The sequence below is a fragment of the Dendrobates tinctorius genome, unplaced genomic scaffold (genome assembly GCF_039654945.1).
Source record: "Dendrobates tinctorius isolate UK_male_01 unplaced genomic scaffold, ASM3965494v1 ptg000103l, whole genome shotgun sequence".
Classification (NCBI taxonomy): domain Eukaryota; kingdom Metazoa; phylum Chordata; class Amphibia; order Anura; family Dendrobatidae; genus Dendrobates; species Dendrobates tinctorius.
Window position 1 is genome coordinate 40,439,477 of NW_027361771.1, and position 15,354 is coordinate 40,454,830.

At 45.5% G+C, this 15,354-nt stretch overlaps 1 protein-coding gene across 3 annotated transcripts in view; it reads left to right on the forward strand.

The window, feature by feature from the left end:
- The window catches only part of ZDHHC5 (zDHHC palmitoyltransferase 5), an 84,062-nt gene that overhangs the window by 30,429 nt on the left and 38,279 nt on the right, over positions 1-15,354 (forward strand). For all 3 annotated transcript variants that reach the window (XM_073588273.1, XM_073588272.1, XM_073588271.1), the window contains 2 exons: positions 10,864-10,985; positions 12,998-13,155. In XM_073588273.1, coding sequence (XP_073444374.1) covers positions 10,864-10,985; positions 12,998-13,155 — 280 coding nt within the window. The remainder of the gene's footprint in view (positions 1-10,863; positions 10,986-12,997; positions 13,156-15,354) is intronic.

Below are 15,354 nucleotides of genomic sequence, written 5' to 3' on the forward strand. Positions count from 1 at the left end.
AAAAGTCACATAGTAAAATAGTACTAAATAAATGGAATATGACAACAAATCTGGAAGTCAGTAAAATGGCATTAAATGTGCAAAAAAAATTAATATAGTACTAAATATGTAAAAACAGAGTATTCACCAAACAAAAAAATAAAACTATGCATGTATTGTACTATTTATCTAGACAAAACAACAACCTTGTACAATGTGCAAGAGCGAGGTAGTCACGTGGATGAATAAAATGTAGCTTTTATTAACCCCTTCATGTCCAAGCCTATTTTGACCTTAATGACCTGGCCATCTTTTGCAATTCTGACCAGTGTCCCTTTATGAGGTAATAACTCTGGAACGCTTCAACGCATCCTAGCGATTCTAAGATTGTTTTTTCGTGACATATTGGACTTGATGATAGTGGTAAATTTAGGTCGATAATTTTTGCGTTTATTTGTGAAAAAACGTAAATTTGGCGAAAATTTTGCAATTTTCAAATTTTTAATTTTTATTCTGTTAAACCAGAGAGTTATGTGACACAAAATAGTTAATAAATAACATTTCCCACATGTCTACTTTACATCAGCACAGTTTTGGAAGCAAAAATTTTTTTCTGTTAGGAAGTTATTAGGGTTAAAAGTTGACCAGCGATTTCTTATTTTTACAACAAAATTTGCAAAACCATTTTTTTTAGGGACCACCTCACATTTGAAGTCACTTTGAGGGGTCTATATACCCAAAAGTGACACCATTCTAAAAACTGCACCCCTCAAGCTACTCAAAACTACATTCAAGAAGATTATTAAACCTTCAGGTGCTTCACAGGAACTAAAGCAACGTGGAAGGAAAAAATGGACATTTTAATTTTTCCAACACACATTTTTTTTAGCATCAATTTTTTTCATTTTCACATTGGTAACATGATAAAATGGATCGTAAAATTTGTTGGGCAATTTCTCCTGAGTACACCGATACCTCATATGTGGTCATAAACCACTGTTTAAGCGCACGGCAGGGTGTGGAAGGGAAGGAGCACTATTTGACTTTTTGAATGGAAAATTAGCTCCAATCGTTAGCGGTTGCCATGTCGCATTTGGAGAGCCACTGTGAGCCTAAACGTTGGCGTTCCCCCACAAGTAACCCCATTTTGGAAACTAGACCCCCCAAGGAATTTATCTAGATGCATAGTTAGCACTTTGAACCCTCAGGTGCTTCACAAATTAATCCGAAAAAAAAAAGTGCTTTTTTTTAAAAAAAAAAAAATTTCTTTTAGCCTCAATTTCTTCATTTTGACATGGGTAACAGGATAAAATGGATCCTAAAATTTGTTGGGCAATTTCTCCTGAGTACACCGATACCTCATATGTGGTCATAAACCACTGTTTGGGCGCACGGCAGGGCCCAGAAGGGAAGGAGCGCCATTGGACTTTTGAATGGAAAATTAGCTCCTATCGTTAGCGGACACCATGTCGTGTTTGGAGAGCTCCTGTGTGCCTAAACAATGGAGTACCCCAACAAGTGACCCCATTTTGGAAACTAGACCACCCAAGGAACTTATCTAGATGTGTGGTGAGCACTTTGAACCCCCAAGAGCTTCACAGAAGTTTATAACGCCGAGCCGTGAAAATAAAAAATCGTTTTTTTTCCTCCAAAAATGATTTTTTTTAGCCCACAATTTTTTATTTTCACAAGGCTAACAGGAAAAATTGGACCCTAAAAACTGTTGTCCAGTTTGTCCTTAGTACACTGGTACCCCATATGTGGGAAGGAATCACTGTATGGGCACACGTCGGGGCTCGTAAGGGAAGTAGTGACGTTTTGAAATGTCGAATTGATGGAATGGTCTGCGGGCGTCATGTTACGTTTGCAGCGCCCCTGATGTGTCTAAACAGTAGAAACCCCCCACAAGTGACCCCATTTTGGAAACTAGACCCCCCAAGAAACTTATCTAGATGTGTGGTGAGCACTTTGAACCCCCAAGTGCTTCACAGAAGTTTATAACGTAGAGCCGTAAAAATAAAAAATCATTTTTTTTTTTTTCACAAAAATGACTTTTTTGCCCCATTTTTTTTATTTTACCAAGGGTAGCAAGAGGAAATAGACCCCAAAAGTTGTTCAATTTGTCCTGAGTATGCTGATACCCCATATGTGGGGGTAAACCTCTGTTTGTGTGCACGGTAGAGCTCAGAAGGGAAAGAGCACCGTTTGCCTTTTTCAACGCAGAATTGGCTGGAATTGAGATCGGACACCATGTTACGATTGGAGAGCCCCTGATGTGCCTAAATAGTGGAAACCTCCCACAAGTGGCACCATTTTGGAAACTAGACCCCCTAAGGAACTTATCTAGATGTGTGGTGAGCACTTTGAACCCCAAAGTGCTTCACAGAAGTTTATAAGACAGAGCCGTCAAAATAAAAAAAAAAATCATTTTTTTTCCTCAAAAAATGATTTTTTAGCCGCAATTTTTTACTTTTACAAATGTAACAGGAGAAATTGGACCCCAAAAGTTGTTGTCCAGTTTGTCCTGAGTACGCTGGTACCCCATATGTGGGGAGAAAACACTGTTTGGGCACACGTCGGGGCTCGGAAGGGAAGTAGTGACATTTTGAAATGCCGACTTGATGGAATGGTCTGCAGGCGTCATGTTACATTTGCAGAGCCTCTGATGTGCCTAAACAGTGGAAACCCCCCACAAATGACACCATTTTGAAAGCTGGACCCCCTAAGGAACTTGTCTAGATGTGTGGTGAGCACTTTGAACTCCAAAATTGCTTCACAGAAGTTTATAACGCAGAGCAGTGAAAGTAAAAAAAATCACTTTTTTTCCTCAAAATATTTTATTTTCACAAATGTAACAGGAGAAATTGGACCCCAAAAGTTGTTGTCCAGTTTGTCCTGAGTATGCTGGTACCCCATATGTGGGGTAAACCTCTGTTTGGGTACACGGTAGAGCTCGGAAGGGAAGGAGCGCAGTTTGACTTTTTCAACGCAGAATTGGCTGGAGTTAAGGTCGGACACCATGTTGCGTTTGCAGAGCCCCTAATGTACCTAAACAGTGGAAATCCACCACAAGTGACACCATTTTGGAAACTAGACCCCCTAAGGAACTTATCTAAATGTGTGGTGAGCTCTTTGAACCACCAAGTGCTTTACAGTTTATAATGCAGAGCCATGAAAATAAAAAATTTTTTTTCCACAAATATCATTTTTTAGCCCCCAATTTTTTATTTTCCCAAGGGTATCAGGAGAAATTAGACCCCCAAAGTTGTTGTGCATTTTTTCCTGAGTACGCTGATACCCCATATGTTGGGGTAAACCACTGTTTGGATACATGTCGGGGCTCAGAATGGAGGGAGCACTGTTTGACTTTTTGGACACAAAATTGGCTGGAATCAATGGTGGCGCCGTGTCGCGTTTGGAGACCCCCTGGTGTGCCTAAATAGTGGAAACCCTCTCAATTCTAACTCAACCCTAACCCCAACACACCCCAACCCTAATACCAACCATAACCCTAACCACAAGCCTAACCCTAATCCCAACCCCAACACACCCCTAATCCTAACCCTAATTCCAACCCTAATCCTAACCCTAATTGCAACCCTAGCCCTGATTGCAAACCTAACCCTAATTCTAACCCTAAAGGAAAAATAAATATATTTTCTTTATTTTATTATGTGTCCCTAGCTAAGGGGTGATAAAGGGGGGCTTTATTTCATTTTTTTTGTATTTTGATCACTGTGATAGTTTATCACAGTGATCAAAGTGGACCTGTAAAAAAAATGAATCTGCCGACCGGCAGATTCGCGGGCATGCTGCGCATGCGCCCGCTATTTTGTAAGATGGCGGCGCCCATGGAGAGAAGACGGCGGGACATCGGGAGGTACCGGGACTCATCAGGTACCGGGGGGGCTATAGGGGGCGATCGGAAGGCAGGGGGAAGCGGAGGGGGAGCAGATTATTGCGGCGGCTGCCGATCGCCGCTGCCAGCCGGGTGGGTGGGGGGGTGGTGGATCACAATCTCCAGCCATGTCCGATGCTATCGCAGCATCGGCCATGGCTGGATAGTAATATTTCATCAGATTTCATTGCTGAAATATTACTATCGCTCTGATTGGCTGTTTCACTTTTAACAGCCAATCAGAGCGATCGTAGCCAAGTGGGGGCGAAGCCACCCCCCTGTGGTAAAGTACAAAGCCTGTATCTGCGGGTCGGGTGACCTTTCAGTGACCCCGGTCTCCCGACCCGAAAGGAGGGCTTTAAACTCATGACGCTACATAGGCGTCACTGGTCATAATGGCACAGGTATTCATGACGCCTATGTGGTGTCATTGGTCGGGAAGGGGTTAAATATAAAGTTATAAACCTAAAAGTTTGCTACACAATAGACACAAAGATATATTGATGGTTGAGCTCGGAGGGAAACCCCCATGAAGTAGGTAAATGGCAAAATGAGCATTGTGTACAACACAAAAGGAGTGATGGAGTAATAGGGAGTCAAGTACATATAATAAATAATTCACATTGGAGTGCTAAAAAAATCACCAAACACACCAGACTCGTGTTTCACAAATGCTTTGTCAGGGGTTTTTTTTTTTTTTTTTTTTTTTTTTTTCTTCTTTTCTCTAAATATATAAAAAGAAATGGTAGTAAATATGTTTACATTTTTTAATGTAGTATGAAGTATGTAAAACTATAGTAATATGTAAATAGTAATGTACTACTAATTATTTAGAACACAAATAACTCTAAACCTATAATGCGCTAAATGTAAAAAAAATTTACTATACTAATACATGCGCTCAAATTAGTACAAAAATGTAGATTGCAGTACTAAATATAAAAAATAAATAGTATCACTAATTATAAAAAAAAATTAGGAATGCCGAGACAGGTGAAAAAAGGTAAAACACAGCTAAATATGTAAAATTATTTACTACTAAATGCACAAGTTCTGTAATAAAAAAGTATAATGGAGCAGAGGGAGGAGGAGCATCAGGGGAGACATCTGACTGGCTTGGAGTGTGCCCACTCTGCAGACATGGGGAATCAGACTGTACCTTTATAAAGAGACCTGTATGGCGTTTATATTAATCTTCCCTCCGCACACTGCCTAGTTCTGTAATATTGTGATACTAGGTGAAAACATAGGTTCCCTGCTGTAACTGTAAATAGCCCTTTCCTGTGTTGGTAATGGGCTAGCTTTTCTCCACACATGAATGATCCCTAAGGGGTACTTCACACTAAGTGAGATCGCTAACGAGATCGCTGATCCGGCACCGATTTTGTGACGCATCAGTGATCTCGCTGTGTGTGGCACGCATCAGCGACCGGCCCAGCCGCCGGGTATCGCTGATCGTGCAGGAACATCCTGGGCCATCGCTGCGTGTGACAGCGGGAGACCAACAATCGCGAGCTCCCAGCGCTGTAAGCAGACGCTGGGAGCTGGTAACCAGGGTAAATAGCGGGTAACTAAGCGTGCAGGTTCCTTAGTTACCTGCTGTGTACCCTGGATACCAGCGTGCTCGCGCTGGGAGCTGGTATCCAAGGTAAATAGTGGGTAACTAAGCGCCGCGTGTGCTTAGTTACCCGCTATTTACCCTGGTTACCAGCGTCCTCGCTGGTCCTGATTGCTGGTGAGTCTGCCTGTTTGAGAGCTCACAAGCGATCATGTAGCGACGCACCAGCGATCCTGACCAGGTTGTTATCGTTGTCGGGATCGCTGGTGCGTCGTTTAGTGTAACGGAACCTTTAGTGGATTGTGTATTGACTTTCTGTATGTTTTCCATGGTGTCTCTTATTTTTTCCTCTCTCCAGCTGCCTTTGAACCTTCTCTGGTTCTCCTACTGTACGTTGTTCCCACAGTTTTATGAGCTTGATACGTGTTACTAGCTTGCATCTCTGTTTAGCTTCACCAGAGCAAGTTGTGGGCATGGTAAATGATTCACAGGGTGTAAAATACGTGTCGATCCTTTTATTACAATATTGTAAAACCTGAGGCAATGTGTCACTGGGTCAGTCAACTTAAAACACCCATGCCTATACAGCCCTCGCCATCTGAAGGGGTTAACAGATGGAGTTGCCCCCATAAGTTGGTATATTCAGAGGTTTTCTGTTGTCAAATTTCCCTGGCCCTCGGGCTTACATTAGCTAAAATACTCATAAAGTTCATGTTACCGCTACAGCCAAACACTGGACTCGGCGGTAATGCTGAGACAACATGAGACATTGGGCCCAGTGATTGGCTCACATATAAAAAGGGGTGTGGTCATAATGACCGCACTGCAGCCTGTCGGGGAAAGGTGAGGAACGCTAACTTGATTATTCGTAGCTAGCTCAAGCCAGTGATCTGAAAAAGCTTTAAAATGGAAACCCCTTTCAGGGACCATTGTTAGGATGGATTTTATTCCAATGGATAGTGACTGGTGGCAGGGGAGTATATTTCTCTAGAAGGCTACGTTGGCTGAAGGCCTTCCTCACAGACCACCATTTTTGGTGTTCTCTTATCTCTATATGTAAAAGTGTATGTTTGTGTGTATGTATCACCAACCAATCACAAAGCATCTTTCATTTCACTAGAGCTGTTCAAAAGAAGCTGAGATGTGATTGGTTGCTATGAGCAACAGTTTTCCTTGCAACCAATCACTAAGCATCTCTCATTTCACCAGAGCTTGTAGAAGCTGAGCTGTGATTGGTTGCAATGAGCAAGTTTTCACACTTGACAACACCTCAGCAGACACTGACATGGTGGGAGAAATCTAGCATCCTCGGGAACATAAGCTCCCAGCAATTGTCTGCCCCCAGAAAGGAGCAGTGAGTACATGACGAAATGAATCCCCCCCCCCCCCCCCCCCTCCCGTGCCCATATACACCACACATCCTCCATCTCATAGTCACATCTTCCCTCTTAAAGGAATCATTGGTATGGAAGACAGAGCAAATCCATCCAGCGCTTTGGTTTTGACCCCAGGCCTCTCTTAAAGGGATCCCCAGTATGGAAGTTAGGACCGTTCTACTCAGCTCTGTGGTTCTGACCCCAGGGTCTCTTAAAGGGATCATTGGTATGGAAGTTAGGGCAGATCCACTCTGTGCTTTGGTACTGACCCCATGCCTTTCTTAAAGGGATCTCCGGTATGGAAGTCGGGGCAAATCCATCCAGCACTTTGGTTCCGACCCCAGGCTTCTCTTAAGGTACTGTCACACTTAGCGATGCACCAGCGATCCCGACCAGCGATTATGACGCGGTCAGGATCACCGGTGCATCGCTAAGTGGTCGCTAGTGAGCTGCCACACAGGCAGATCTTACCAGCGACATCGCTGGGGACGGGGGTCGCTACTTACCTGTCACACTAGGCGATCCTGCGTCCTCCCGCCCAGCTCCATGCTCGTCGCTCGTCTCTCCGCATGAAGCTGACAACGAGAAGCGGCCCAGGACGTTCTCACGCGATCAGCGATAACCAGCAGGGGAGCGGGTCGTAGGTAGGTATCACACACATCGATATCGCTATAACGTCACAAGTTCTAGCGATATTGCTAGAGATATCGCTTAGTGTGACAGCCCCTTTAAAGGAATCCCTGGTGTGGAAGTCAGGGCAATTGCCTTCAAATGCTCTGGTACTGACCCCAGGCTCTCTTAAAGGGATCTCCTATATGGAAGTTAGGGCAAATCCCTCAGTGCTCTGATTCTGACCCTAGGGTTCTATTAAAGGGATCATTGGTATGCAAGTCAGGGCAAATCCACTCAGCGCTCTGGTTCTGACCCAAGGACTGTCTTAAAGGGATCCCCGGTATGGAAGTGAGGGCAAATCCACTCTGCGCTTTGGTACGGATCCCAGGCCTCTCTTAAAGGGATCTCCGGTATGGAAGTTAGGGTAAATCCCTCAGCACTCTGATTCTCATCCCAGGCTTCTATTAAAGGGATCATTGGTATGGAAGTCAGGGCAAATCCACTCAGCGCCCTGGTTCTGACACCAGGCCTCTCTTAAAGGGATCCCCGATATGGAAGTTAGGACCATTCCACTCAGCACTCTGGTACTGACCCCAGGCTGATGGGATGATGTGGGATATTAGGGGTAGTAGTCCGGTAGCTCTGGCTGACAGGATGATGTGGGATATTAGGGGTAGTAGTCCGGTGGCCCTGGCTGATGGGATGATGTGGGATATTAGGGGTAGTAGTTCGGTAGCTCTGGCTGACGGGATGATGTGGGATATTAGGGGTAGTAGTCCGGTGGCTGTGACAGGATGATGTGGGATATTAGGGGTAGGAGTACGGTGGCTCTGGCTGACGGGATGATATGGAATATTAGGGGTAGTAGTCCGGTGGCTCTGGCTGACGGGATGATGTGGGATATTAGAGGTAGGAGTCCGGCGGCTGTGACAGGATGATGTGGGATATTAGGGGTAGGAGTCCGGCGGCTGTGACAGGATGATGTGGGATATTAGGGGTAGGAGTCCGGCGGCTGTGACAGGATGATGTGGGATATTAGTGGTAGTTGTCTGGTGGCTCTGGCTGATGTGATGATGTGGGATATTAGGGGTGGTAGTCCGGTAGCTCTGGCTGACGGGATGATGTGGGATATTAGGGGTAGTAGTCCGGCGGCTGTGACGGGATGATATGGGATATTAGGGGTAGTAGTCCGGTAGCTCTGGCTGACGAGATGATGTGGGATATTAGGGGTAGTAGTCCGGTGGCTCTGGCTGACGGGATGATGTGGGATATTAGGGGTAGTAGTCCGGTGGCTCTGACGGGATGATGTGGGATATTAGTGATAGCTGTCCGGTGGCTCTGGCTGACAGGATGATGTGGGATATTAGGGGTAGTAGTTCGGTGGCTCTGGCTGACGGGATGATGTGGGATATTAGGGGTAGTTGTCCGGTGGCTCTGGCTGACGGGATGATGTGGGATATTAGGGGTAGTTGTCCGGTGGCTCTGATGGGATGATATGGGATATTATGGGTGGTAGTCCGGTGGCTCTGGCTGACGGGATGATGTGGGGTATTAATGGTAGTTGTCCGGTGGCTCTGGCTGATGGGACTATGTGGGATATTAGGGGTAGTAGTCCAGTTGCTCTGGCTGACGGAATGATGTGGGATATTAGGGGTAGTAGTCCGGTGGCTCTGGCTGATGTGATGATGTGGGATATTAGGGGTGGTAGTCCGGTAGCTCTGGCTGACGGGATGATGTGGGATATTAGGGGTAGTAGTCCGGTGGCTCTGGCTGACGGGATGATGTGGGATATTAGGGGTAGTAGTCCGGTGGCTCTGACGGGATGATGTGGGATATTAGTGATAGCTGTCCGGTGGCTCTGGCTGACAGGATGATGTGGGATATTAGGGGTAGTAGTTCGGTGGCTCTGGCTGACGGGATGATGTGGGATATTAGGGGTAGTTGTCCGGTGGCTCTGGCTGACAGGATGATGTGGGATATTAGGGGTAGGAGTCCGGCGGCTGTGACAGGATGATGTGGGATATTAGGGGTAGGAGTCCGGTGGCTCTGGCTGACGGGATGATGTGGGGTATTAGGGGTAGTTGTCCGGTGGCTCTGATGGGATGATATGGGATATTATGGGTGGTAGTCCGGTGGCTCTGGCTGACGGGATGATGTGGGGTATTAATGGTAGTTGTCCGGTGGCTCTGATAGGATGATGTGGGATATTAGGGGTAGTAGTCCGGTAGCTCTGGCTGATGGGATGATGTGGGATATTAGGGGTAGTAGTCCGGTAGCTCTGGCTGACGGGATGATGTGGGATATTAGGGGTAGTAGTCCGGTGGCTCTGGCTGACGGGATGATGTGGGATATTAGGGGTAGTAGTCCGGTGGCTCTGACGGGATGATGTGGGATATTAGTGATAGCTGTCCGGTGGCTCTGGCTGACAGGATGATGTGGGATATTAGGGGTAGTAGTTCGGTGGCTCTGACAGGATGATGTGGGATATTAGAGGTAGTTTGTCCGGTGGCTCTGATGGGATGATATGGGATACTATGGGTAGTAGGCCGGTGGCTCTGGCTGACGGGATGATGTGGGATATTAGGGAGAGTAGTCCGGTGGCTCTGACGGGATGATGTGGGATATTAGGGGTAGTTGTCCGGTGGCTCTGGCTGACGGAATGATGTGGGATATTAGGGGTAGTAGTCCGGTGGCTCTGGCTGACAGGATGATGTGGGATATTAGGGGTAGTTTGTCCGGTGGCTCTGATGGGATGATATGGGATACTATGGGTAGTAGGCCGGTGGCTCTGGCTGACGGGATGATGTGGGATATTAGGGAGAGTAGTCCGGTGGCTCTGACGGGATGATGTGGGATATTAGGGGTAGTTGTCCGGTGGCTCTGGCTGACGGAATGATGTGGGATATTAGGGGTAGTAGTCCGGTGGCTCTGGCTGATGGGATGATGTGTGATATTAGTGGTAGTTGTCCGGTGGTTCTGGCTGACGGGATGATATGGGATATTAGTGGTAGTAGTCCGGTGGCTCTGGCTGACGGGATGATGTGGGGTATTAGTGGTAGTAGTCCGGTGGCTCTGACAGGATGATGTGGGATATTAGGGGTAGTAGTCCGGTGGCTCTGGCTGATGGGACTATGTGGGATATTAGGGGTAGTAGTCCAGTTGCTCTGGACTGACGGAATGATGTGGGATATTATAGTGAATGTGGCTATGCGGAGTGGGCGGGGCTATACACTCATCTATCTATCTATCATACATACATACATACATTATAATTTGTTGTAACTAACCGTATTTAGTTACTATGCCCGGGCAGCGCTGGGCTCTTCAGCTGGTGAGGTATAGAATGTAAAAATGAGAAACTAGCCTTTAGTGGTTGGTGTTGAGTTGTCCCATAATATTCATCCGCATGGTTTGCTGACCTCTCTAACTTGCCTTCTTAGGTGCCCGTGGCTCAACGTGGAGGTGTCCCCTGCTCTTCCTGCGTATAATGCCATCATGTTCTTATTTGTTTTGGCCAATTTCAGTATGGCCACTTTTATGGACCCTGGAATATTCCCTCGAGGTAAGAACTACATGCTCACAATTCGGGATCTTCTAATTTGTCTTTATGGCACTTAATGTACAGGTTAATTTTCTATTTTCATATGCTGGACTTTTAAGGTCGCAGCGATGTCAAATTTATCAATTTATTTTTTTTATTACTTCATTTCTAAGTGGGGAGGGGTGATTCAAATGTTTATATGTTTACATATTTATTTTTTTTTATAGTTGTAGTGTGTTTTTTTTTAAGATTTATTTCTAGTTCCCTCAGGTAACCTGAACCTTTTTCCATTTACTGTAATAATACGCTCTTGTAGTTTGTAAAGAAAGTGATGTTTTTTTTTGAAGACCAGCCACAGGCTGCTGTTACAGGCAAATGCCGGCTGTTTAGCACTGCCAGCACATGTTGTGTGTGGTGCGGCTCACCTCTTGAGCTTTCTCAGTACATGGAGACCTGATGTCAAGAAGGGGTTTATTTGTGTTAAAATCCTCTGCATAAACCTTGATTTAAAAGTAACCCTTCTCTTCCTATTTAGCTGCAGATATAGGGTTAATCTGCAGGTGAACAGTATCACAATGCTGCCTGGCCACCATTATTCTTAGTAGCCTGGCCACCTTTCTTCTTAGTAGCCTGGCCACCTTGCCTTACCAACTTAGCTTAAATGCAGCTCCTGGGATGGCCTTATTTCTTCCCCGGAGTCGCTGACTTTCTGTCATAGGGGCGGTGCAGGGAGCGATTACTGTCCTGGCTCCCCGCACCGTGCTGTGTACAGCGAGTGGCAGATGTAAGCACGCCCGGCTCTTCCATTAGCAGCTGGTTCTGCAGTTCCTCTATGCACAGCGAGCTGGCAAAGTACTGGGGCGCGCTTACAGCTGGCAAAGTATAGATAACCGGGTACACCGCTGCTGCCGAGCATGCCCACCATAACAGAAAGCCGGCTGCTCCTGGGAAGATATAAGTTAATTTTTGCCCAGTAGCTGCACTTTCAGTGGATACCATTGCAGCGTTATTTAACCATATATCTGTAGGTAAAAAACTGTTTTCTGAGGTGAGCGGTTCCCCTTAGGGTTTTTTTTTTTAATTATTATTGTTTCCTAAAGTACTTGTATTTTTTACTAAAAACCATTTAAGAAAAGCAAACAGAGGGTTTATAGATTAAGCTTTCTGACTGCTTCTTTGATGGATTTCACATTGAGCGGTACTGACTAATATGCATTATATCAAAACACAATTTACATTTTTTTCACAAAACCCAATTAGATACATTTTTTCTAGCTTTTTATTTCAGTAAGGGCCCCATCACACACAGCGAGATCGCTAGCGAGAGCGCTGATTTTGTGATGCATCAGCGATCTCTCTCCTGCCGGGTATCGCTGATCGTGCAGGAACGTCCTGGGCCATTTTTTGATAGTTGGTCTCCCGCTGGCCAGCACGCATCGCTGCGTGTGGCAGCGAGAGATCAGCGACGCTGGTTTCCAACGTAAACATTGGGTAACTAAGAGCCGCACGGCTCTTGGATACCCGCTGTTTACCCCAGATACCAGCACACGCTGGTATCTAGGGTAAACAACGGGTATCCAAGAGCCGCGCGGCTCTTAGTTACCGATGTTTACGTTGGAAACCAACGTGCACGCTGGTATCTAGGGTAAACAGCGGGTATCCTAGAGCCGCGCGGTTCTTAGATACCCGCTGTTTACACTGGAAACCAGCTTGCTCGCTGGTCCTGATCGCTGGAGGGGCTGTCTAACGATGTCCCAGCAATCCCATCCATATCGGATCATTGGTGGGATCGCTGGGACATCGTTATGTGTAACGGGGCCTTAAAACATGCCTCTAAAGGTGTCCGTAGTCTTGACATAATAAAATTGTGCCAGGCTGCAGCTACCACTAGGGGGCGACGTAAGCGCTCCCTGCATGCTGTTCATACGTTGAGCTTAATAAGACTGTCTGCAGAGAGCTCCCTCTAGTGGTGGCCGAAGGCAGCTTGGATGCTACTCTTTAACCCTTGGATTCACTGCTGACTTTTCTCTTAGCGGAAGAGGATGAAGATAAGGACGATGATTTCCGAGCTCCCTTGTATAAGACAGTGGAAGTAAGAGGAGTACAGGTTCGCATGAAGTGGTGCTCGACATGCCGGTTTTACAGGCCACCGCGCTGTTCTCACTGCAGTGTGTGTGACAACTGTGTTGAGGTGAGTTGTCTGAACTCAATTCTGTGCTGGTTCATTTTTAAAATTTTTTTTATTATATCTCCAGTATTTGTTTTTGTATAAATGTGTTTTCAGTTAACTCCCTCTAGTGGCAGCTGTCGGCAGACAGAATGATATACTATATAATAAGGTACAGAAATATTGGGACAGTGACACACAAGTTTTGGCATTTTAGCTGTTAACCAAAATATAATCAAGATAAAGTTATATAATCAATATGTGTTCAGACGCTCGGCCTTGATCTGAGGGTATTCACATCCTAGTTGGAGTAAGGGTTTATGAAATACAGCTCTCTTATATGTAGTTGCCTCTTCTAAAGGGTCCAAAAGTAATTGGACCCTCAAAAGTAATGTCTCAAAAGCTCTTTAATGGGCTGTATTGGCTTTTTCCTTGTTAATCCATCATCAATTAAAGGTAAAAGGACTGGCATTGATTCCAGGTATGGAATTTGCATTTGGAAGCTGTTTCTGTGAACCCACAACAAGCTGTAAAAAAGAGTTCTCAGTGGAAGAGAAACAGACCATCATTCGTCTGAAAAAGAAGAAATCGATAAGAGAGATAGCAGAAATGTTAGGTGTTGCCAAATCAAGAGTTTGGTACTTTTTACGAATAGAGTGCAATGGTGAGCTTGGCAACTCCGAAAGGCCGTACATCCACAAAAGACAATAGTGGTAGATGATCACAAAATCCTTTGCATGGTGGACAAAACCCCTTCACATCATCCACCCAAGTGAAGGACAGTCTCTAGTAAGTGTGTTTTTCAGTATCTGAGCCTACCATAAAGGGAAGACTTCATGAGAGCAAATACAGAGAGTTCACCACAAGGTGCAAACCAGGCCAGATTACACTTTGCCAAAAAGCCTCTAAAGAAGCCAGCCCAGTTCTGGAAAAACATTATTTGCACAGATGAAACTAACATCAGCCTGTACCAGAATGATGGGAAGAAGGAAGTATGGAGGCTTGGAACGGCTCATGATCAAAAGCACACCACATCTTCTATAACACATGGTGGATGCAGTATGATGGCTTGGGCATGTATTGCTTCCAATGGCACTGGGTCACTAGTGGTTATTGCTGTGACTGAAGACAGAAGCAGCCGGAGGAATTCTGAAGTGTATAGGGCGATACTTTCTGCTCAGATTCAACCAGATGAGCTTTGATTGGACAGCGCTTCACAGAAAAGATGGACAATAACGCAAACATACTGTGAAGGCAACCCAGGAGTTTAAGACAAAGAATTGGAATATTCTGCAATACTAAGGAAATCTTGAAAACATGATCTGTAGGAGAGCCAGTTAGGACTGGAGTTGGGGAACACTGCTACAACTGGTCGCTGATTGGCTGTTCTCAATAACTTTCTGGACTGAAAACTGTAAAAGAAGGTAATGTGATTGTGACTGACACTTGGAAGAGGGTGAAGACAAAGCATTGTGACCAGCACTACTAAGGAGGAACCTTACTGGTACTGTGACTGGCACCTGTAAGAGGGTACTGACAAGACAATGTGACTGCTTACAGGCACTGTGATTGGCATTGAGGTTACTTACAAGCACTGTGATTGGCACTGAGGTTACTTACAGGCACTGTGATTGGCACTGAGGTTACTTACAGGCACTGTGATTGGCACTGAGGTTACATATAGGCACTGTGACTGTCACTGTTACAGAAGGTACTTACAGGCACTGTGATTGGCACTGAGGTTACATATAGGCACTGTGACTGTCACTGTTACAGAAGGTACTTACAGGCACTGTGATTGGCACTGAGGTTACGTATAGGCACTGTGATTGGCATTGAGGTTACGTATAGGCACTGTGATTGGCACTGAGGTTACTTAAAGGCACTGTGATTGGAACTGAGGTTACGTATAGGCACTGTCATTGGCACTGAGGTTACATGTAGTCACTGTGATTGGCATTGAGCTTACTTGTTGGCACTGAGGTTACTTATAGGCACTGTGATTGGCACTGAGGTTACGTATAGGCACTGTGACTGTCACTGTTACAGAACGTACTTACAGGCACTGTGATTGGTACTGAGGTTACATATAGGCACTGTGACTGACACTTAGGTTACATATAGGCACTGTGACTGTCACTGTTCCAGAAGGTACTTAAAGGCACTGTGATTAGCACTGAGTTTACGTATAGGCACTGTGATTGGCACTGAGTTTACGTATAG